This window comes from Gadus chalcogrammus, chromosome 15 (genome assembly GCF_026213295.1).
Source record: "Gadus chalcogrammus isolate NIFS_2021 chromosome 15, NIFS_Gcha_1.0, whole genome shotgun sequence".
NCBI lineage: Eukaryota > Metazoa > Chordata > Actinopteri > Gadiformes > Gadidae > Gadus > Gadus chalcogrammus.
The window spans coordinates 18,452,258-18,477,257 of NC_079426.1; the positions used below are offsets into that span (position 1 = coordinate 18,452,258).

General features: G+C 43.4%; 4 protein-coding genes across 5 annotated transcripts in view; 2 read left to right on the top strand and 2 right to left on the bottom strand.

The window, feature by feature from the left end:
* Positions 1-5,426: 5,426 nt before the first annotated feature.
* On the bottom strand, positions 5,427-9,513 carry sf3b5 (splicing factor 3b, subunit 5). Of its 2 annotated transcripts, XR_008904277.1 has the most exons (4): positions 9,422-9,513; positions 7,656-7,820; positions 6,451-6,616; positions 5,427-6,130 (listed from the first exon to the last, which is right to left on the bottom strand). XR_008904277.1 is itself a non-coding variant. In XM_056610011.1 (3 exons), exon 3 carries the CDS (start codon positions 6,094-6,096, stop codon positions 5,836-5,838), a length of 261 nt encoding a protein of 86 aa, XP_056465986.1. In that variant the 5' UTR covers positions 6,097-6,130; positions 6,451-6,616; positions 7,656-7,815; the 3' UTR covers positions 5,433-5,835. The 2 variants fall into 2 exon arrangements, 1 of the variants encoding a protein (XP_056465986.1); XM_056610011.1 differs by lacking the exon at positions 9,422-9,513 and having other exon boundaries at positions 5,433-6,130; positions 7,656-7,815.
* LOC130405054 (high choriolytic enzyme 1-like) lies at positions 7,626-8,786 on the top strand. Its single transcript, XM_056610012.1, has 2 exons — positions 7,626-7,913; positions 8,046-8,786. Exons 1-2 carry the CDS (start codon positions 7,734-7,736, stop codon positions 8,784-8,786), a joined length of 921 nt encoding a protein of 306 aa, XP_056465987.1. The 5' UTR covers positions 7,626-7,733.
* A 1,968-nt stretch (positions 9,514-11,481) lies between the features above and the next one.
* On the top strand, positions 11,482-12,648 carry LOC130405052 (high choriolytic enzyme 1-like). Its single transcript, XM_056610009.1, has 2 exons — positions 11,482-11,668; positions 11,930-12,648. Exons 1-2 carry the CDS (start codon positions 11,596-11,598, stop codon positions 12,646-12,648), a joined length of 792 nt encoding a protein of 263 aa, XP_056465984.1. The 5' UTR covers positions 11,482-11,595.
* Positions 12,649-23,120: 10,472 nt separating this feature from the next.
* Positions 23,121-25,000, bottom strand: part of oprm1 (opioid receptor, mu 1) — a 56,030-nt gene continuing 54,150 nt past the window's right edge. Inside the window, exon 6 of the mRNA XM_056608863.1 lies at positions 23,121-23,222. Within this exon, the coding sequence (XP_056464838.1) occupies positions 23,121-23,222 (102 nt within the window). The remainder of the gene's footprint in view (positions 23,223-25,000) is intronic.

Sequence of the window (25,000 nt, forward strand, 5' to 3'; positions counted from 1 at the left end):
ATGAGTAAAGACATCAGTAAATTCTGAGTAGTGTGATGGTGTAATGATGTGATCAGAGGGCGGCTATGGACTCACCCCCACTCAAGGAGAGGTTAGCTGGCTCTGACGTAATCAAATATAAATATAAAGTAATGATCCGACGGCCCGACCTGATGCTGCACCGCTCGATTGCATACTTCACTGCCCAAGATAGGGCTGTGGAGGTCTTCTACACACAGAGGTGCAGAGAGAGCAGAGCCATTACTTATGTCCTACCTAGTACCGAAGAGGATCAGGATACAGGACTAATTTCCTTCCTTTACATTAATCTGCTTATGATTTGTCTCTGATTGCAAAATCAAGTCAAAATAAATCAACCAGGAAATCAATTTCTCAGTGACATATTTTTTTGAGTGACACGTCTTAATAGTGTGCATGTGAGTGCTGGGCAAGAGGCGTTCCACAAACCAGTGGGGAAAAGATGCCTCAACAGTCAGACATGAGCCGGGAGCCATCGACATGTCAGTCCTCTCACACAGAGGAAGGTGCATTCCAACAAATGGATGCTCTCATAGAGCATTTCACTCAGCTGAGGGATGGCTACAGCAATTCTAACAAATTGTCAGATTATTGCTGCAATCCTCACTACAGAAAATGTAATTAGCCGAGGGTGCCTTTGTCTAAAAGATTGGCAAGCGCCTTATAGAATATGCTTCAATCTATTTTAAACACAATTTCTTAAGACTTCTAGCAAAAATACAACATCAAACCAAGATGGAAAATATAAGATCTTGTTTATTTATGAAGCAACATGTATTAAATGTTATCAAAAATAATCTCTGAAGCATTTTAAAACTCGAAAACTCCAGTGGGGAATGGATAAATGGTAAAGTGGTAACATTTTTCAGCTTGTCGATCCCAGTTAATAAAAATACACAACATTGCACTCAAAACATAAGCTTCAATCAGTAAAGCCAAGTTGACTCTAACGAGGACAGTCCCTGAATGGCTGTCAAACCAACAACAACACAGCTCACCTGAAGCCACAAGGCTTCAGCCCAAACAGATCCACACCAACACAGCTCAAAAATAGGCTCATCTCATACCTTTATTAGGAACCAGTATTAAGCTTTCAAACTCCATTCTAGGCCCTTACTGAATAATTTTGAGGCTTCACATCATTGCTGGAATAATTGAAGAACATATATAAATAATTAGGATCCAATCTGCATCCATCTCCATGGCTGTCATATCTGCTGCCTGAAGATTCTTTGTCTGTCTTTTACAAAATGTTCAGATCAGATGAATCATAAGTGATTCCTGGAGTGCAGTGAATTGTATCCAGTGTCCACATTGCTTTCTTGGTCACTACACACACATGTTTTCACTATGAAATCTGACTTAATTTTTTATTTGATTTCCCGATTGGCAGTCAATCTAACGCCACTGTAATTGAAATGGCCTGAAAACAAGCCTGACTTTGGGTCAGTAATACAGGCACAGACAGGGGCAATGAAAAAAGCTTTACGCCCCACTGAACAAACTAATATAATTTGTTTGCCGAGTGTTGTTTAGGCAACTGTAGGCAAGCCGTTCGCATAAAATCAAAGTGAACAGGCTAAAATACGAAATACTGACTGCAAAATACACAGGGGGGGGGGGGGGCATTGGCACGACACTAACAACCAGCGAATGACTAATGGTTCAAGTTAAGCCTGACAGACCTTGCTGTTCTGCAGTGTGGGCCAGGGACAGAACGGAACAAACTTCCGACCTCGCTGTTCTCCAACCATGTCTCCCTCAAACATGTCAACGCATATTTGCTCATTTCATCTGAGGAACTTTGTAGTTATAAAATAGTTTTAACCCCTGTAGCAATGTCCATGCTACACTCCACGTCGGAAGCTGTTCTGGGCTCCTCCATAGTCAAGGACGCAGGGTGGTGGTGTTGGAAACAGGTTTATTGTAAGGATGCAGATATATGACGATGCTGATGCATGCCGCCATCTAGGAGGTCTCGAATGCGTGCGTTGATTGTTGGTTTAAACCGAACACTGCTTACTTAATGAGCAAAGTGTGCAGCCTAACCCAGCCTCAGAGCCTAATCAGTCTGACTCGGGCTACATAAGTCCGCTTCAACCAGCAATCATCCACACACACTCCCACCAACCCTTTCCTCTTTTTTTTTTTTATCCATTATCCTCTCCCTTTCCATGCTATATCTCACAGTGCAACACAATACATAGACAGATTCTTAGTATTACAAAAAAACACTTCCTGTAGGAGGATGCTTCCCTATATGTATAGGTACTCATCTAGCTGTGGCGCAACCGTGTCAATATTATTTAGCTCTCTCCCTGCATGCTCAATTCCCATTCCCACGTCCCTCAGAACCTGCCGCTTCCTATATTCTTAATTTATATTCTTGCTGAAACCCATTTAAGTATAACCTATCCCAATCGACTTCACCTGTGACTGTATTTGCGTTACCTCATTTCAGCACCACACTCAAATCTGTAAAAATGACCACAGACTGTGGCCTTGTTCTCTCCACCAACTGCAAGGCAAGCAGGATAGCCAACCGCTCCGACACGACTATGTGGATTCTTACTCTCGTCCCTTACTCCGGTACTGTATATACTGACCCTGTGCGACCGATTTCAGCTTCCCTCCATCCATCTTGCAATAATGCATTTATGATGAATCCCTAAATAATTATTTACAACTCATCCCATTCTCTAACCTCATTCATGTTCAACATTTCTATATCTGCTAATGGTTGGTGAAGCAGTCACTGCAGACTCCTTGAAGTAGCCATCATCCAAAACTCCTACTTTGCCTCCTCTCAAGCTTCCCACACTCCTGTGACACTCGCCTCACCGGACGTTACAAAACATGCCCCTTTACGTTCGGTCTGTATGCAGCTACTGCTAGTTTTAATTATCCTAGAAGCTGAAAATATATTTACATAGACAGCAGCGTGAATGAACATAATCATCTCTATCCTTGTACCCCTTTTCCTTTACCTCAACACAACCTCCAAATATTGGTCCCAACCTCATCATTTGCCACATGCCTCTGTTTAAAGGGGCCTAGCTGCCCGCTCGACCAATGGTGGGCTCCTCTCAAACAACTCGTTAGCAGGAGGCGGAGCCAGGAGAACTAATACAGAAGTATTAGTTCTCCTAATCAGTTTATGTTATTAAACAGTAAGAATATAATCAGAATATACATTTTAATCCACCCTGGTACAAATATATAGGCAATTATGTAAGTACTTAAATAAAAATGTACTTTTTACGTTTTAGTCTGATGCCGGTTTTCTGACGGGCTCATCCCAGCAGGGGGGCGGAGCTGTTGGTTGCTGAATACACGTATGTATTCCCAACCCTAGCCATGTAATCATCCCTAAGGAGTTATACAGCCATTCCACATTCCACTTGGAATTATGAGTGCCTTTCTAGCTAAATTATTGTTAAAACTTCCAGTGTTGAATTGATGTTTCTCAGAGCAGAGCATCACTCAGAGCAGTCCTCTGATTATACCCTCATTTTTTTCCACAGATTTGCGGAGCTGGTTTCGTGACTCATATAAATATGCAAAGGAGACATGATTAACAGGAAACTATATGGAAATCAGGCTTTCACTATCAGAGGAATTAGTATGACTTGATTCCCTTCTCGCCATTATACACACATGTATCCCTCTCTCTCTCACACACACACACACACACACAAACACACACAAAAGAGAGCGAGGAAGGAGTGTATGTATGCATGATGATGATCCATGCACGAGCCCCACACTGGGCGTTTCCACCAATGACGCCGTGGCTGACTTGGCATCATCACGTCTACGGCTCTTGCTGTGTGGACAGATGGCAAGGACTTACCCCAGTGAGAGACTTTCCAACAAACAAATGATATCATACCCCCCACCCCACACACACTCTCTCCCCCACTCAGACACATGCATGTGCACATTAAGACACTCACACACATAAACACACACAGTCCAAAAAAAGACTTCCTTGGCACCTGTAGATTAATCTCTATCCAACAATGAGTCATGCCGAACATCCTCTCCCCACCGTGTGTGTGTGTGTGTGTGTGTGTTGGAGATAAACTATCTGAGGTCAGCAGCTCAGATCTCAGGTTCCTGTTGTTATCTTCCAGCCAAACCTGGTGAGACATCTCAGGGTTTTTGCATTGAGAAAAATAGGCTTATGACCTTGTTATAGCTTTGAGTAGCTTATCATTTGTCTGTGTGGAAATTCTTTCATTAAACTGTATGAATTATGTCATACAACTGTAAAACTGTAACTGTAAAAAAATGTTCTTTCTTTGTCTTTTTCTTATCAAATCTAAAAAAATAAGCTTGGTTGATTTTAGTACGACCAACATGAAAAGGGTTTGAAACAAAATAACCATTCAGGGTATTTTTTCGTCTTCTACACGGAAATCGTTTTTCGCTTGTTTTAAGAGCAGTTCATGGTTCTGTGTGTTGAGAACCATCCTCCATTTGCCACCACTGACCTTTCTCTTTATGTGCCCCACAGGGACATGGAGAGTGAAAGGGACGAGGTGGTGGTTGTGAGCAAAGGCCAGGATGGTGCATTTAAAGTGACATTAACCGGAACTTTTGTGAATGGTGAAGTCAAGTGCACTGCTTCTTTGTTGTTGCATCATGAGCTGGGCTCAATTAGAGCTGTCTTTTTGTCCTCAGTGATAATGTGAATGCCTTGCTGGGTATCTCAGCGTATCTTGGTTTGAATAGATTTAACGTGTGGGCGAGCATCGCTGTGCATGGATTTCATTCATTCGGCGTAAGGAGCCAATTGGCTGGAACTTCAGGGCTGCTGCCTGCGGGGCATCTGCTTCCTACACGGTTGCTTTCAGGTGGTCTTATCACGGCCTTGATTGTGTGCCCTGGGTCAGGGAGAAATCAATGGATCACAGACTTATAATTAGACTGAAAATCTAGTATTCCAACCATCTAAGAAACAAGCGGTGGGTGCAGTCGATAAATTGACAGCAAAAGGTCATTGGCCCCGAGTCATTGGACCATAACAGATCAATAAGTCTTGATTTGCTTGACTAATTACCATTGACTGGCCTAGAGAACAGCAAATCCCTTGAAAAACACTAGGCTATGGAATGATCCAATTCTAGATTGTGATTTCAGAATTTAAGAACAGGACATCTGTGGTTTCCCAGGCCATTGGGTGGATGTCAGATGATTTCTGCTGTGCCTCTATCTGGCCACATGACACAACACTGCTGGGTCTGTCCCTTTTACCGTCTCCCTGGAGACAGCCTTCTGGGACAAAAGGCATATGTATGATGCATGATACCACAGAAATAAACACTAAACTTAAAACACTTGTGCCCAGAACTGTTTAGATTTAGACAACGTTTTTTGTAGGCGCAAACCCAAAACACACAATGAAAATCGAATAGTATTTATAATTGTTTATTTATAAATATGACCAAATTAAGTACAGGGATACCAATGGCCAATGTAAAAGGTTGCCACATTTCATCCGGAGACAAATCATGTTCAATGAAAAACGTTACATTTGAATATAAAACATGAAAACACATCAATACAAAATAAAATAAAAAGTTGTCTTTTTTGTATGTGATGAAAGAAAACCTATTACCATCATTTTGTTTGCATAGTCTGAACCTCACCCCATCACATCCACGTCATATTTTCAACACACCAACTACATCCTAGAGACCGGATCCAGATGGATGTTTATGGATTTTCCCTTGACGTCGTCTCAGTCCAATACACAAACAGTAGATGGAATAATTTCACCGAAATTATATTGTTGTCTAAATGTATTCTCTTCTAAGCATCGTCTGGCTTGTCTGTCGGCGGACCGCATGGCTGCAGCATCTTCTCCATCAGATTGAAGCGGACCCGCGCCTTGCTCTCGTTCTCAGCGATGGAGAAGTAGTTGAGCAGATCAAAGTGTCCCATGTAGGAGCAGTAGGAGTCCCTGTGCTGGTTCACCAACCACTCCCACTTGCTGGTGTCTGCGTGACCCGTCCCGATGTACTTGGACTGCAGATGCTCCAGCTGACTGTGGATGTTGTAGCGGTCGGTCATTGTCACTTCTTAAGATGTTCGACGGTGTTGAAAACTATTGAATAAAATGTAGAAAAAAAATTGAATGTCGAATGAGTCTTGACTTTGAATGATGTAAAGGTAATAATAATAATAATAAGGTTCCCTTTCTGTACAGTTATTTTGAATCAAGATAACATTTAATTTACAACATAAATTGGCTTAAACGGAGGAAAACAGCAGTGCGCGGACTACAACAGCATGCTACCATTAAGCTAGCATGGCTAGCATCCTATAACCTTAGATGAAGGGTTGTGGCAGCAAAACATCTCAAAAGACTTGCCCAACGTGTAAATATATACGTCACCATATATAAGTAATAAACGCTTTACTTACGAAACAGATGAAGAAGATATTCTAAACGAATCGCCGAAGCCAGAGTCAGCAACTACACAGCAGCAGCTACAGAGTTCGTTGGCGGGTGCGACCTTATAAAGTGTCCGTGTAGGAACGGAATTCCTTGCAACCAAGGAATTGCTCCGCACCTCGAAGCTGCATCAGCCTAACCAGAGATGTAGAGTGAAATCTAATTAGAAATCCTTCTAAATTGCTCTTGTTCAATGTAACAAACACAATGAAGCCTATGGTTTCAGAGTAGATTATTATAGCAGTGTAGGCTAGAAAACATCGTACATGCTACAATGACTTATATCACAGAAGCTCAGCTTTAGTCGTTTTATTGTTATTAATAAAAATAAATTACACAAATAGGAAGGTATGAAAATCGATACCGCCTAAGCCTACAGGCTCTGTTTTCGAGAGACAGCAGTCATATGCAATGAGTAAAAGGCATGGGTGCGCGCAGGTAGCCGTGAAGTTAGGTAAACAGACAGGTAAGCCATTACATTCACGCAACTAACGGGAACACGGTTATTGCAGACGTGCGACAGGTAGCCACAGGTGCCAGATCTTTTTACTTTTATCAGAACAATGGAACAATTGATTGCTGTCGGATGCCAGGAGAATTTAAAGAAATTTGTCAAATAAAGCTTCTAATACAAATTCCCTACCCTAGCTTCAAAGCACTGCTTCATCTTTTTTTTTTACTCAGGGCATAGATTAAGTAGAATAGCTGCTTGAAAACATGTCAGTGCAACAGAATAAAGCATGTATTGAGTTCAATGTCCAACAAGGATTATTAATGTTTGAAGGTTAAGTGTATCATTTGGAAGTCCTTGTGTTTGTCCCTCAATATATAAAAGTAGAAAAGCACACCTTTAGTTAGGATGGTGATATCAAGTCGGTACAGAAAGACGTTAATGTCAGTTGTAGAATCCTGCATTATCAAATTAGTTAAAACCTTGAAATGATATCGAAGTTTGTTTTTAATTTTCTTGCATAAACATTGACTCAGTAATGTCCCTCCCCTCCTCTCAAAGCCTTTAAATAACACAGTGTTGAAAAGGAAGGTCGGTCGCTTGAGTCCACCCTTAAAAGGTTTATTTAGTCCTTAGATTCTGCACCACAACCCTAAATCCTCCAACAGACACACCTGCAGAGGAACATATAAAAGCTCTGGTCCGATCAGACGGTCAACAAACCTTAAGGAGTCTCTCCGTTGAAGACGTCCAGAGAAGCTCCGGTGCCAGTGTCCAGAAACAACCAGACAGACCCAGAAGATGAAGACCTGTCTCAGCCTCCTCCTGCTCTTGCTGGGCCTCTGCCAGGCTCAACCTCCGGTGGGGGAAGAAAGTGTGGCCGATGTCCTAGAAGACAATGAGGACATGGATATCATCACAGAGATTCTGACCTCCAACAACGACCCCAATGAGATCCTGCAGAAGGGAGACCTCTCCCAGGCTCAACCTCCGGTGGGGGAAGAAAATGTGGCCGATGTCCTAGAAGACAATGAGGACATGGATATCATCACAGACATTCTGATCTCAAACAACGACTCTAATGGGATCCTGCTTGAGGGAGACCTCTCCCAGGATCAACCTCTGGTGGGGGAAGAAAGTGTTGAGGATATCCTAGAAGACAATGAGGACATGGATATCAGCACCAGGATTCTGATCTCCAACAACGGCTCCAATGAGATCCTGCTGGAGGGAGACTTGCTTCTACCAACAACCAGAAACGCCATGAAGTGTTTTAGGAACAACTGCCTGTGGAAAAAATCCTCCAATGGCCTTGTGACCATTCCCTACACAGTGAGCAGAGCCTACACCTCCGCGGAGAGGTCACGAATTGTGAGCGCCATGCAGTCCTTCCACCGGACCACCTGCATCCGCTTCGTGCCCCGCCGGAACCAGAGGGCCCACATCAGCGTTCAAAGCGGAGGTGGATGCTACTCCTCTCTGGGCAGGACAGGAGGCAGGCAGGTACTCTCTCTTAGGAGACCGGGATGCATGAACTTCGGCATCATGCAACACGAGCTGAACCACGCTCTGGGCTTCAACCACGAGCAGACCAGGAGTGACCGTGACCGGTACGTCAGGATCAACTGGAAGAACATCAATCGAAGCAGTGCATACAACTTCAATAGGAAGAACACCAACAACCTGAACACCCCCTACGATTACACCTCCATCATGCACTACGGCAGAAGAGCCTTCTCCATAAATGGACGAGACAGCATCACCCCCATCCCAAACTCCCGTGTTCGGATTGGCCAGAGAAGGGGAATGACCCGGAATGACATTCTGAGGATCAAACGATTCTATCGCTGCTAAGAGCCCCAACCATTTGCCTGCAAATATCACATTCATGTTGTGAATTGTCTCCAAACAATGTTCTCCAGATATGTCATTAAAAAGGTTCCTTCACTGCAATTAATTTGTGTAGTTGTCCTTTTTATTTTATTTTGGGTGATTATCAACATGAACCTCAGTTTATCAACACTTCATGTTGAACAGCTTTATACAAACATCTCTGATGAAATGGACCTATTATCATGTCCACCACAAGATGCTGTTGTGCTTCTTATCACACAGACTACAAGATGAACATGTGATTCTAATTGCATACTAGTTGTAACAAAAACAAGGATATTGTTACCATTGTTTTAAAAAGGTATCTGCATGATAACTCAATCACAAGGGATACAGCCAAACCGATTTAGAAACCAGATGTATATTTTAGATTCCTAGGATACTGTTCCTGACCTCTATGCTACGAAGCATGGTTCTTGACTATCATTACAACAACAATTGATGCTTCCTCTAATACAACTGCTAAATCCACTTGCATCCCCCAGAATAGGAGATGTCTCTGTAGTGGGTTCAAATGAGTGAGAGCAGGCAGAGTTGTCGTCCCTCAGCGGGAGATCTTTTGTTGTCTTTTAGAAGGAGAACAAAAACACTCAAACTATAACAAAGGTTGTCCAAGAGTGGTTTCTTGGTGGCTTCTTGATACGATCTCCACTCGCTCCGGATCTCTGTGGTCCGTTCGCCCCTGGTTTCCTTCTCACTTCAACACAAAGCGGGCACATAAGTACAAACACTCTCTGATTGGCCTGAGTGCTGACACCTGCCCGCAATCAGGTCCAATCCCCCCAGCCTATCCGGTGCGCTCCCAACCTGCCCATACTCCCCCTGCAGGCCAGACGTCGCACGTCCCCACACAGCCTCCATTCGGCCTTCCTGTTACAAAACGATTACTTCATTCTAAGACGGAACACGTGAATGATGGATCCTATCACTGCCACTCCACAAGTGACCCAAATCATTCCCCCTTACTGCTCCTTCATGCTGTACCCATACTTACTCCAAATAGTAAAATTGGTTTAATCATTTAAACATTGTGAAGTGTGTGTGTGTGTGGTTGAAGGCTGGTTAACCCCGTGTGCTCTGATACTTCATTGCACGACAGGTGTGCAGCCTAACCCAGCCCCAGAGTACAATATGCCTGACTCGGGCCAGGTGAGACTGCTTGAACCAACCATCAAGTGCACCACCACAGCCGGTGTGGGTGTAACACACATAGACTGTTTATAAAACAGTTTATACTTAAGGCTCAGTTATAGTTCAAAGTTGACGCAACACAATGACCACGCAGACGCCTCCACGCAGTCGTGAACCTGTTTTGGTTCTGGGTCGGTTTTAGTGAGCGGACCTGCGGTGCCTTGATGCAAGGTTAACATTTTTGGGAGGCACACGTCAGGCACTTGCGGTCGACACAAGGAGGTTCTGCAATGACGTAATGGGTCTGTAAACCCCTTGCGTTGTGTCGACGTGGAACCCTAACCTATTCTTTACTTTCCATATGCGTACACTGGTGGAAACTATCTCTGAATTGAAAAAAAAACGATTGTTCAAGTTGGTCCTACTCATAGAGATTAAAACGGATTCTATGGATGGGGGCTTATCTCCTATCTATTCATTATCCTATAGGCCATGAGTATTTAAACCGGGCAAGACTTGTCGAAGTTGGCAAACAGAATTTTAGACACACAGCAGCATAGGCTAGACAATGTCATCCATGCTACAATGACTTCTATCACAGAAGCTCAGCTTTATTTCTTTTATAAAATACACATAAATGACGAAAACATCTTCATATACCTAAACCCCAGTGAAATGTCAGGAAGGTATGGAAATGGATAACGCCCAAGCATACTGCCTCGGCGTTCGAGAGACACCGGTCATGTGCAGTATGTGCATGGGCATGGGTGTGCGCAGGTAGCCGTGAAGTTAGGTAAACAGACAGGTAAGCTGTTACAGTCCCGCGACTAATTGGAACAGCTTATTGCAGACCTGCGACAGCCAAAGGTGCCAGATCTTTTTACTTTTTTCAGAACATTGGAACAACTGATTGCTGTCGGGATGTAAAGACAACTTAAACAAATATGTCAAATAAAGCTTCTGAAATAGATAACCTAACCTACCTTTAGAGCACTGCTACCTCTATTGGTCTTCCTCAAAAAAAATAAAAATGACCAGACTTTTATTTACTCAGGGAATTGATTAAAAAGATCAGTTGTGCTTGTGAATATGCATCTGTTGCTAACATAATGTTTCCTCCAAGAGAATAATGCCTGTATTGCATTTAAGTTCCAGAAAGAATTATTGATGTTTGAAAGTTAAGTGTATCATTTGGAAGTCCGTGTTTGTCCCTCAATGGATAAAAGTAGAAAAGCACACCTTTAGTTAGGATGGTGATATCAAGTCGGTAAAGAAAGACGCTAGTGACAGTTTGCGTTTAAGAATTCTGCATTATCAAATTAATTAAAAAGTTGAAATGCTATTTTTTTTTTTCTTGCAGAAACATTGACTCAGTAATGTCCCTCCCCTCCTCTCAAAGCCTTTGAATAACACAGTGTTGAAAAGGTAGGTTGGTCGCTTGAGTACACCCTTAAAAGGTTTATTTAGTCCTTAATTTCTGCACCACAACCCTAAATCCTCCAACAGACACACCTGCAGAGGAACATATAAAAGCTCTGGTCCGATCAGACGGTCAACAAACCTTAAGGAGTCTCTCCGTTGAAGACGTCCAGAGAAGCTCCGGTGCCAGTGTCCAGAAACAACCAGACAGACCCAGAAGATGAAGACCTGTCTCAGCCTCCTCCTGCTCTTGCTGGGCCTCTGCCAGGCTCAACCTCCGGTGGGGGAAGAAAGTGTGGCCGATGTCCTAGAAGACAATGAGGACATGGATATCATCACAGAGATTCTGACCTCCAACAACGACCCCAATGAGATCCTGCAGGAGGGAGACCTCTCCCAGGCTCAACCTCTGGTGGGGGAAGAAAGTGTGGCCGATGTCCTAGAAGACAATGAGGACATGGATATCATCACAGACATTCTGATCTCAAACAACGACTCTAATGGGATCCTGCTTGAGGGAGACCTCTCCCAGGAACAACCTCTGGTGGGGGAAGAAAGTGTTGATGATATCCTAGAAGACAATGAGGACATGGATATCAGCACCAGGATTCTGATCTCCAACAACGGCTCCAATGAGATCCTGCTGGAGGGAGACTTGCTTCTACCAACAACCAGAAACGCCATGAAGTGTTTTAGGAACAACTGCCTGTGGAAAAAATCCTCCAATGGCCTTGTGACCATTCCCTACACAGTGAGCAGAGCCTACACCTCCGCGGAGAGGTCACGAATTGTGAGCGCCATGCAGTCCTTCCACCGGACCACCTGCATCCGCTTCGTGCCCCGCCGGAACCAGAGGGCCCACATCAGTGTTCAAAGCGGAGGTGGATGCTACTCCTCTCTGGGCAGGACAGGAGGCAGGCAGGTACTCTCTCTTAGGAGACCGGGATGCATGAACTTCGGCATCATGCAACACGAGCTGAACCACGCTCTGGGCTTCAACCACGAGCAGACCAGGAGTGACCGTGACCGGTACGTCAGGATCAACTGGAAGAACATCAATCGAAGCAGTGCATACAACTTCAATAGGAAGAACACCAACAACCTGAACACCCCCTACGATTACACCTCCATCATGCACTACGGCAGAAGAGCCTTCTCCATAAATGGACGTGACAGCATCACCCCCATCCCAAACTCCCGTGTTCGGATTGGCCAGAGAAGGGGAATGACCCGGAATGACATTCTGAGGATCAAACGATTCTATCGCTGCTAAGAGCCCCAACCATTTGCCTGCAAATATCACATTCATGTTGTGAATTGTCTCCAAACAATGTTCTCCAGATATGTCATTAAAAAGGTTCCTTCACTGCAATTAATTTGTGTAATTGTCCTTTTAATTTTATTTTGGGTGATTATCAACATGAACCTCAGTTTATCAACACTTCATGTTGAACAGCTTTATACTAACATCTCTGATGAAATGGACCTATTATCATGTCCACCACAAGATGCTGTTGTGCTTCTTATCACACAGACTACAAGATGAACATGTGATTCTAATTGCATACTAGTTGTAACAAAAACAAGGATATTGTTACCATTGTTTTAAAAAGGTATCTGCATGATAACTCAATCACAAGGGATACAGCCAAACCGATTTAGAAACCAGATGTATATTTTAGATTCCTAGGATACTGTTCCTGACCTCTATGCTACGAAGCATGGTTCTTGACTATCATTACAACAACAATTGATGCTTCCTCTAATACAACTGCTAAATCCACTTGCATCCCCCAGAATAGGAGATGTCTCTGTAGTGGGTTCAAATGTGTGAGAGCAGGCAGAGTTGTCGTCCCTCAGCGGGAGATCTTTTGTTGTCTTTTAGAAGGAGAACAAAAATACTCCAACTATAACAAAGGTTGTCCAAGAGTCGTTTCTTGGTGGCTTCTTGATACGATCTCCACTCGCTCTGGATCTCTGTGGTCCGTTCGCTCCTGGTTTCCTTCTCTCTGCAACACAAAGCGGGCACATAAGTTCAAACACTCCCTGATTGGCCTGAGTGCTGACACCTGCCCGCAATCAGGTCCAATCCCCCCAGCCTATCCGGTGCGCTCCCAACCTGCCCATACTCCTCCTGTAGGCCAGACGTCGCACGTCCCCCCCACAGCCTCCATTCGGTCAACAAACCTCGTTACAAAACGATTACTTCATTCTAAGACGGAACAAGTGAATGATGGATCCTATCACTGCCACTCCACAAGTGACCCAAATCATTCCCCCTTACTGCTCCTTCATGCTGTACCCATACTTACTCCAAATAGTAAAATTGGTTTAATCATTTAAACATTGTGAAGTGTGTGTGTGTGTGGTTGAAGGCTGGTTAACCCCGTGTGCTCTGATACTTCATTGCACGACAGGTGTGCAGCCTAACCCAGCCCCAGAGTTCAATATGCCTGACTCGGGCCAGGTGAGGCTGCTTGAACCAACCATCAAGTGCACCCCCACAGCCGGTGTGGGTGTAACACACATAGACTGTTTATAAAACAGTTTATACTGATGGCTCAGTTATAGTTCAAAGTTGATGCAACGCAATGACCACGCAGACGCCTCCACGCAGTCGTGAACCTGTTTTGGTTCTGGGTCGGTTTTAGTGAGCGGACCTGCGGTGCCTTGATGCAAGGTTAACATTTTTGGGAGTCACACGTCAGGCACTTGCGGTCGACACAAGGAGGTTCTGCAATGACGTAATGGGTCTGTAAACCCCTTGCGTTGTGTCGACGTGGAACCCTAACCTATTCTTTACTTTCCATATGTGTACACTGGTGGAAACTATCTCTGAATTGAAAAAAAAACGATTGCTCAAGTTGGTCCTACTCATAGAGATTAAAACGGATTCTATGGATGGGGGCTTATCTCCTATCTATTCATTATCCTATAGGCCATGAGTATTTAAACCGGGCAAGACTTGTCGAAGTTGGCAAACAGTATTTTAGACACACAGCAGCATAGGCTAGACAATGTCATCCATGCTACAATGACTTCTATCACAGAAGCTCAGCTTTATTTCTTTTATAAAATACACATAAATGACGAAAACATCTTCATATACCTAAACCCCGGTGAAATGTCAGGAAGGTATGGAAATGGATAACGCCCAAGCATACTGCCTCGGCGTTCGAGAGACACCGGTCATGTGCAGTGAGTGCATGGGCAGGGGTGTGCGCAGGTAGCCGTGAAGTTAGGTAAACAGACAGGTAAGCTGTTACAGTCCCGCGACTAATTGGAACAGCTTATTGCAGACCTGCGACAGCCAAAGGTGCCAGATCTTTTTACTTTTTTCAGAACATTGGAAGAACTGATTGCTGTCGGGATGTAAAGACAACTTAAACAAATATGTCAAATAAAGCTTCTGAAATAGATAACCTAACCTACCTTTAGAGCACTGCTACATCTATTGGTCTTTCTCAAAAAAAATAAAAATGACCAGACTTTTATTTACTCAGGGAATTGATTAAAAAGATCAGTTGTGCTTGTGATTTACATTTCACTTCTGATTTACATTTCGAAAGTCACATCAAATCAGTTACAAAATCTGCATATTATCACCTTAAAAATGTAGCAAGACTTAGAGGGCTCATGTCCACAGAAGACTTACAAAAACTTGTACATGCCTTTATCACTAGTAAGCTTGATTACTGCAATGGTCTCCTTACAGGTCTCCCAAAACAAACTCTAAGGAAGCTTCAGCTTGTTCAGAATGCTGCTGCTAGAATTTTAACAAAGACCAAAAAATTTGAACACATTACACCAATTCTTAAATCGTTACATTGGCTTCCTGTAGGTCAGAGAATTGATTTTAAAATCATGTTCTTAACCTATAAATCCCTACATGGTTTAGGCCCAAAATATTTAACTGATATGCTTCCACTACATAGGCCTTCTAGAACACTAAGATCTTCTGAGACCAATCTGTTAATTATCCCCAGAGTAAACACGAAACATGGAAAAGCAGGATTTAGTTACTATGCAACAAATAGCTGGAATAAACTCCCTGAGGATTTAAGACTTGCCCCAACTCTGAGCACCTTCAAAACAAGATTGAAGACTTTTATGTTTGCTTTAGCTTTCTGCTAAATCTTAAAGACTTTACCTTTATTTTACAAAAATGCCTTTTTAACTTTCCCTTTATTTTCTATTTTTACCAGAAAAATACATGATCTGATACCAGAGAGAAAGGTTGCTGGGCTAGAGTCCTAGAAGCTGGGTTCGAGTCCTAGAATATTGTCCTTTAGGTCGGGTTATAGTCCCGACTTGGGTTCCAGAGAGACTGTTGATCTGATCTTAAAGAGCCCATGCCATTAAAATCACATTTTTCCTGTTGTTTGTTAAATAACATAGGTCTGAATAAGTTTGTGAGCTGTGGTAAGTTTGAAATCTATGCAGTTTGTCTGCTGAATGCAACAGGCAATGAAAGGAAAAAGGCAGAAGAAATGAGCCAATCTGGATAAGGTGACACTGTGACGTAGCGTTGTCAAACTATTATTCATGGCCCTGCCCACTTGGTTGGTTCGTAACCACCCACAAGAATTCTGAAGGAGTCGTGATTGAGCTAGTGCTAAATGCTAATACGTGTATGGTAGTTGCTTAGTTCGTAGTAACAGGCTAGTTACAGAATTTTGAATGCAATGGCAGAACGACATCGAAGTACATGAACTGCGACATGCTGCCTGCCGCCGGTTGCCGCGGCGCGAGGCACCACCGCCGCGAAGCACCACCGTCCGGCAGCGGGCAGCCGGGCGGTGGTGCCTTGCGCCGGCAGCAGGCAGCAGGCAGCGCGCGGTTCTGTCTACTACAGATTGATGTGGAAGTGGAAGAACCAGAGACGTCGGAGAACCCGACGAAGTCCTTTGTGATTCATTATATCGTCTGGACGTGCACACAGCTTTTGGCCGTGATAATATGTATCATTTGATATAGATATCTATGTATTATATGATATTATTTAGATATAGAGCTCCAGGACTGTAACGCAAGTGTTGTACACTTCCTTGTTATTTGGATAACCGTTCTGCTGTTGGTGTGATGGCGCATAGCACGTCGGACTCTCGTCTCTGGTATTTCTACAACTAGACCCGTAGTGGGGGTTATCTCAGCCATGGTTGAGAATGAATTGGGGGAAAGGAACTTTGGCTTTGACTCCCTGAAGTCATGAACCACGACATGGAGGAGAAAGGGATTGTTGACCGCGGTCGTCTCCCGCCGGAGCCTCGCTGCCGATGGACCACCGCCTCGGCTTCAGGATGCGGTGATTAGCGCTGACCGCTGCCGAGGCGGCGGGAAGCAGGGCTCAAGCGGGATACATTCGCGGCCAACAATCCCTTTCTCCTCCATGTCGTGGTTCATGTAGCCTACTTCAGGGAGTCAAAGCCAAAGTTCCTTTCCCCCAATTCATTCTCAACCATGGCTGAGATAACCCCCACTACGAGTCTCGTTGTAGAAATACCAGAGACGAGAGTCCGACGTGTTATGCCATAACACCAACAGCAGAACGGTTATCCAAATAACAAGGAAGTGTACAACACTTGCGTTACAGACCTGGAGCTCTGCTCTATATCTAAATAATATCATATAATACATAGATATCTATATCAAATAATACATCACGGCCAAAAGCTGTGTGCGCGTCCAGACGATATAATGAATCACAAAGGACTTCGTCGGGTTCTCCGACGTCTCTGGTTCTTCCACTTCCACATCAATCTGAAGTAGACGCGGTCGTTTGAGATTCATAATAACCTATCGTCTGGAGGCTCACACAGCTTTTGGCCGTGATAATATATATTATATATTATATGATATAGATATCTATGTATAATATGGGTTTCTAAGAGCCATTGCGATACATCCACCGTAAAAAGAGCGCATGGTACCGTGGCTACAAGCTGCTCAGGGCCAGGTGATAATATTATATATTATATGATATAGATATCTATGTATAATATGGGTTTCTACGAGCCATTGCGATACATCCACCGTAAACAGAGCGCATGGTACTGTCAGTGGCTACAAGCTGCTCAGGGCCACACCCCCACCCCCCTCCTTGACCTGCCTTGACACGCCCACCGTATACAGAGCGCATGGTAGTGGCTACAAGCTGCTCAGGGCCACACCCCCACCCCCCGTCCTTGACCTGCCTTGACACGCCCACCGAAACAGCGCGTTTGGGGGAAGCTCAATGTGCGACTGTTTCGGAGTGACTGTAACTCTGCACCACGGCTGAATTTCGGGGACGTCTTTGAATACTGTGTTTGTGGCCCACTAATACCTATATTAAAGCATCATAAAATAGAATGGCATGGGATCTTTAAATAACTTTCAATTTAATTTTCTCACTTTCTTAAATACATTGCACTTTCAATTTTACTTACTAAAAAGCCTTTTTAACTTTCTATTTTACTCATTTCTTTGCATATGTTTTCTTTTACTTATCTATTATTTTATTTTGATGTATAACAATGTTTATATGTGAAGCACTTTGAGTCTGCCTTGTGTATGAAAAGTGCTATATAAATAAAGTTGCCTTGCCTTGCCTTGCCTTGTGAATATGCATCTGTTGCTAACATAATGTTTCCTCCAAGAGAATAATGCCTGTATTGCATTTAAGTTCCAGCAAGAATTATTGATGTTTGAAAGTTAATTGTATCATTTGGAAGTCCGTGTTTGTCCCTCAATGGATAAAAGTAGAAAAGCACACCTTTAGTTAGGATGGTGATATCAAGTCGGTAAAGAAAGACGCTAGTGACAGTTTGCGTTGTAGAATTCTGCATTATCAAATTAATTAAAAAGTTGAAATGCTATTTTTTTTTTTCTTGCAGAAACATTGACTCAGTAATGTCCCTCCCCTCCTCTCAAAGCCTTTGAATAACACAGTGTTGAAAAGGTAGGATGGTCGCTTTAGTCCACCCTTAAAAGGTTTATTTAGTCCTTAATTTCTGCACCACAACCCTAAATCCTCCAACAGACACACCTGCAGAGGAACATATAAAAGCTCTGGTCCGATCAGACGGTCAACAAACCTTAAGGAGTCTCTCCGTTGAAGACGTCCAGAGAAGCTCCTTTGCCAGTGTCCAGAAACAACCAGACAGACCCAGTAGATGAAGACCTGTCTCAGCCTCTTCCTGCTTTTGCTGGGCCTCTGTCAGGCTCAACCTCCGAAGGGGGAATAAAGTGTGACCGATGTCCTAGAAGACAATGAGGACATGGATATCATCACAGATCTCCTGATGTGTGTCATTAAAAATGTTGCCTCATTGCAATTCATTTGTGTAGTAGTTCATAATGAAATTGACCTATTATCATGTCCACCACAAGATGATGATTTGCTTCTAATCGCATAGACTATAAGATGAACAGAAGTACATACTAGTTGTAACAAAAACATGAATATTGTTACCATTGTGTTAAAAAGTGGGGCTTACTCAATCATTAGGGACACAACGGCGTCCATTTTGATTTTTTTGACCACTACTTCATACACCAGAAATAAAAACGTCCTGAAAAGACATCTGATTGTACCCTTTTGAGAGAACCACATGCAGTGAGATCTATAGAAATTAAAGGGTACATTTCAGAGGTGGAAAGCCATCAGAAAGGTATGGAGCACAAAATATAGCAAGAATCATCATGCCACAATCTTGTTTGCCCACGCTATGAAATGCTCTCACAACAGTATTGGGTCTAAGATAGGTGCAATGAGTAAACACACTAGAGTGTGCTATAAATGGACTGCATGCAATGAATGTTCATTGACTGTGAGACAAAAATAGTATGCATGATTCGATCACTTTTCCAACCCTTATGCAGGCAACAATCAACAAGCAGTCCCAATTCAAGAGGATTTATTGGCTAAATGCAGGAAGGTGCACTGCAAAAAAAGATGTGCAAGCATTCTGTCAACAAAATAAAATGGAAAACAATGAAGGTGAAATAAATTGATAAGAAAAAGAAAAAGTATAAACTTGAATCATTTAATAAAGGATAGAGTGAATGTCATGCTCAGAGACATCGCAACAGCATTTAGTCAGGAGATTCAAACGAGCAACCCCCCAAATCCCTTGCAATACATTTACTGTAAATGCTGCATTGGGAGCATTGTGTTCATGTGTGGTGCATCTGAATAGGAACGTTCACGTCTTATTCCTGAATCACCCCATTAGGTCTGCTGCAAACCCAGAGCCTGTGTTTGTGTGTGTGTGTGTGTGTGTGTGTGTGTGTGTGTGTGTGTGTGTGTGTGTGTGTGTGTGTGTGTGTGTGTGTGTGTGTGTGTGTGTGTGTGTGTGTGTGTGTGTGTGTGTGTGTGTGTGTGTGTGTGGTGTGTGTGTGTGTGTTTACTTCCCCATTATAAAAGTGACAAATACAGTTATTTACAACCTGTACTCAACAAGCATAGCCAAATGACAAGCTTGCAACCAACCCTGTTGGTGTGGATGAAACGGGGGGGGGGGGGCATGAATCTCGCAGTAAGACAGCCGGTTGAAGGCCTGCTGACAGGAGTGCAGGAATAAAAGTTTATGTTACGTCCGGCTTCTTGCTGTGCCAAGGAAGACATCCCTTTGTGAGACAGAATTTGAAGTAACAGGGGGGCTGGCTTGGCTCCAGCGGGGGCCAGGTCGTCATGGATTGGGCTCCACCAGGTGGGCCTCATGTCTGGTGATTTGGGGGATTGCCCTGTGCTCCACACATGTATTCTGTGGAGCCCCAGCTCTGATGCAGACTGCATCGCACCGTCAATAGCCATTGTTCCGCTCATTGGAAAGATTGAGCCCACGCTTTTTAGTTTGTGGAACTGCCTCAAGGCAGAGAAAGCCTCGTGATTGAAAATGGAATGGCAGGAAATCAAAGCCCAGGAGATTTCCACAGGCTTCAGATAGGAAGCTGCATCCAAATGGTGCTGAATCACTGTCTCTCACACGCACCCATGCGCACCCACACACACACACAAACACAGAGGCTTTGGATAAGCATCAGGAGTTTTTTAATGAATTTGTTGAATCCAGACACAGCGTCAAACCATTAAGATATACCATAATATACAATCATGGATGTAATTTAATATTGATGAGATAGAAAAATATGTTATTTTGAAATACATTGCAACTAACATCACTAGACTTCGGTTTAAAGGTTGAGACATTACCAAAGTATGATGGATTAACTTCTGCTTCAGAGGACTTCATGTTTAAGGCATGAAAGTATTGATTCTGACAGGAGACTTCATGTTGCAAACTGCGGATTAGGCAGACCGTACCTGACAGCGAGACGGGCAAATATTTCAATATGTGGTGTGCCTGTGGACTAACACATGCATGGTTAAACACAGGCTCACCGATGCATGGTTAGATACTCACAGGCATGTGAACAGACACATGCACACACACACACACACACACACACACACAAGCGTGTGCATTAGCACACACACAAGCAGGCTCATGCAAGCACACACACAAACACACACAAACTCACATGCCTGTGCATTAGCACGCACACAAACAGGCTCATGCAAGCAAACACACAAACACACACAATTTTACAGGCGCGCACACACAAACAAAGGATCAACACTGAATCCTGATGGTATAAACACATTACAGCGCTCACTATTCTCTACCAGTGAATGTAAGGCTTGAATCCAGTGACCTTTATAAATCCTCCCACACACATTCCAGAGGCTGTCCCTGGAGACCTTTGTTCCTGGATATTTCTGTAGTGGATTGCCTATTTGACACACTTCTTGCATAAATATTTGGACTATTTGGACAGGTGAAAAATTATTTCAATTCTAAAAGTGCTGGCCGGGGCTATTTATCATTACACACACACACACACACACACACACACACACACACACACACACACACACACACACACACACACACACACACACACACACACACACACACACACACACACACACACACACACACACACACACACACACACACACGCTTTGAAAGACAGACCACACAAAGAAAAAAACACACCAATCAGGACATTTAGCAGAACGAAATTGGCAAGAGTTAAAAAAGTCATGGTGTGATGTGATTATTTCATTTAGTTACAAATTCTAGTAATTGCCTATCCTCCAGAATTGTCATGAAGAGGCAGTTAGAGTGAGACACATAGAGCTGCTTCACACAACCCTGTATACTCCCTCGGATTTCCCCTAGCAAGCCAGCAGGTCAGCTTTCTTCTTTTTATTGGGCATAATAGACTGGGAAGACATAATGTACAGTATACATAAGAAACAATGGTAGAGCCCGATCAGATTTACATATTTATTCCATTACATTGACTCTATAATTCTATAACTGTGGAAATGGACAGGTAAATGTCATGCATACATTGGTCACTTCAAGATTGGTATACATCACAAAAAATGCAGATGAACGATATTAGACTAGCACATAACCAGGCATTCTCCCTATTGGCTCGATACAAACACAGTTTATGAAACAGTAATACCATCAAAGAGCTGTAGACAGTATTCACGTCAGCTATACAGCTTGAATATACAAAAATAAAATAAATATCTGCCTGAATAAATTCATGCTGAAGAGTTGGAAAAATAGATGTGACGTTTGGCTGTAGAGCAACAGCCAATACTTTAATACCATGTTGCTTAAAGAGCAACCATATAGTCTGGTATTCATTATCGTTTGTGTTCAGGGATGAGAAAGTAGATCAAATATGGCTATTTTAATAAACAGACTGTTGACAGGCTTTTCGTAATAGAAACAATATATTTTAATTTAGAGATTTTAAATAGAGACTGTGGCAAAAACGTAATATGTAATGAGTACCATTTCAATAAAATCTTTGAAATTAAATTCCACTAAATGATGATGACAATCACAAAGAATGGTAACAGCAACACGCAGAAAATTGATGAAGCACCACAAAGACATGTGTGACACAAGTTATATACATGTGACATACTGCATATGTTAACATATGAATTCTTAGCATCTTAACAAATATAGATATAAAAAAGCAAGTACCCAGTTAATCAAGTAGAACTACAATAAAGGCATTTGACATATACATCGTACAGCACAACATTTAAGCAGAGGCAGTAGTAAAGGTTTAACATTAAAGACACAATCTTGAATGCTCCGTTTACTATTTATGCTTTTAAATACAGAACCACTTATAGACGCAATTAGTATCTACTATGGTTCTATACTCAAAAAGCCAAATGGCCTGTTCAGCAATATCATACACTGGCATTTACACAATATTATACCTTGCAAAACACATAAGCGCACACACACACACACACACACACACACACACACACACACACACACACACACACACACACACACACACACACACACACACACACACACACACACACACACACACACACACACACACACACACACACACACTTTCAAATGCTGTGCAATGTTCAAAGAGGCTGATAGGTCTTCTAAGTGGATCATAATGAGCTATTGTTCAACACAACACATATTTTTCAGCTGGCACTATCATTTTGAATGCCGTTAAAACCGTTTGAACCCACTGATCATGAAACCACTGATCTATGAAAAGTTAGGAAAATAATAATACTCATTTAATGCCAGTTTCATTTTGTTAAAGTCGCAATGCATAAGACTGAGCCCCTCTCAGTTATTAAGATTTTCGGAAACCAAAGAGAATTCAAGTGTCCATTCTTACTGGCTATGCGACTATGTGGCGCCAGCTAGCGTAGCCCAGCCAGCTAGGGTAGCCCAGCCAGCTAGGGTAGCCCGGCCAGCTAGCGTACCCCAGCTGGCTGGGTGGCTGAGCGGGAGGGAATCAGCAAAGGGAATGCTGGTCAGCACGAGCTGACCAGCATTTTTTATTTGTAGAACATAGTTATATTACCGGATCTGATTTTATTGATAACATTATTGAAATCTCTATCGATCAGCATTGACAGATACAGCTACAAGCTAGTTTAAATGTGACCCATTGCAACTTTAAAACAGTTTTTTAATTAAGGCTTTGAGTACCCTTTAAGGACGTAGGGGGTTGTTACTGTTCAGACCAACCCACTGTCCCGACAATCATACATCATGTAAATGGTGATTGACAAAATTCATACATTTTCTGAAAGCAAGGTTCAAGGAATGCCAGCAGTAAACAGCGGCTGTGAAATAGACAATTATGTACGCTGTCAGCCACCCAGAAGGAGACCGGCCCAATAAATCCCAGGCAAGCTCTTGGCATCAGTACAGTCAAACACCTGTTTACCCTCTGCAGATGAGAATACACTTTGATCTCTTGTATGAACAGCCAATCGGGAGGGAGGGCGGAAAATGGTCAGGAAACGCAAACGTGTAAAGGAGGGCAGAAATGTCAGCGATAAAGTGTGATAGCAGTCTGTCGAGGGGGGAATTGGTTTATGTAGCGTGCACACGAACATTTGATCCAACCAGTCGATTTTAGACTACCAGAGCACAGTGTGGAAACTGTTGGACTTAAGTTGCTTAAAGGCTCTGCACTAAGCTACATGGTACCACAGGAAGCCGGCGTTGTCATCACTCTGAATCCAAACACCTCGTTCAAAGGAGAGCAGACGCGGAGGGAGTTCAGAGCTGTCTGGTCTCTTTCCCTTCGCCGCTGCAGAAGGTGATGAACTATTTCAGGAGAAGCCACGTGAGAAGAAGAGGAGCAAAAAGTGTGATGAATAACTAGTAGGCGTTTTTTTTTACTGATTCAACGGACTCTGTTGAACGGAAAGCGGTGGGTGGTTCTGGTCACGTCTGGAGCATCAGGGCGGAAAATGTGAGCAGAATGCAGCGCTGCTTCGAGTTCTGGCTCCCTCATTACAGCAGAGAGGCAGAGAGCACATCATCATGTCAAAGGCCTTTCAAGTCCCCCCCGGGGACATAGAAATGTGTTCACCCCTAAACAACCCTCTTTCAACAGCAATACATTTTTCTTTCATTTCCTGGCTCCGTGTTTGCACTGTGCTTGCACCACAGTTCTACAACATCAGAACGGCATGTCTCTGAGGAGGCATAGCCAGCATCATATTGACATGTTGATGTCTGCGTTGAACATCATAAAATAGAGACGGAGGGAGGGAGGGTGAAAGAGAGGAAACGAAGAGAGAGCAAGAGGGAGAGAGAGAGAGAGAGAGAGAGAGAGAGAGAGAGAGAGAGAGAGACAGAGAGAGACAGAGAGACAGAGAGAGAAAAAAAAAGCTTGGCTCAAGCTATTTCAAGAGTCGATTGAACCGTATTAAGACTTAAGAGTAATTGCGGCTACGTGGACAGCTATAAAAGGAGTAAGGGGTGTGTGGGGGGGGGTCGCTATGCAGTAGCGGCCCTTGAAGTCGTCTGTCATGTCGTCTGGTGTCACGTTCCCTCTGGTAATGGAAGCCGTTTGGCCACCGGTTTTCACGACAACGCGCCATACCGGTCCCTGCTGTCGGCCCCTGCGGTCACATGGACCGACCAACGGTCTCTGCCGTTGGTCGGTCAAAGCCCCATGGTGACCTGTGTGACCTCTGAGGTGAGGTCGTCATGGGCAACGCCGCCACAGCCGCGTGAATCCGCTGACGACCCCTCCAA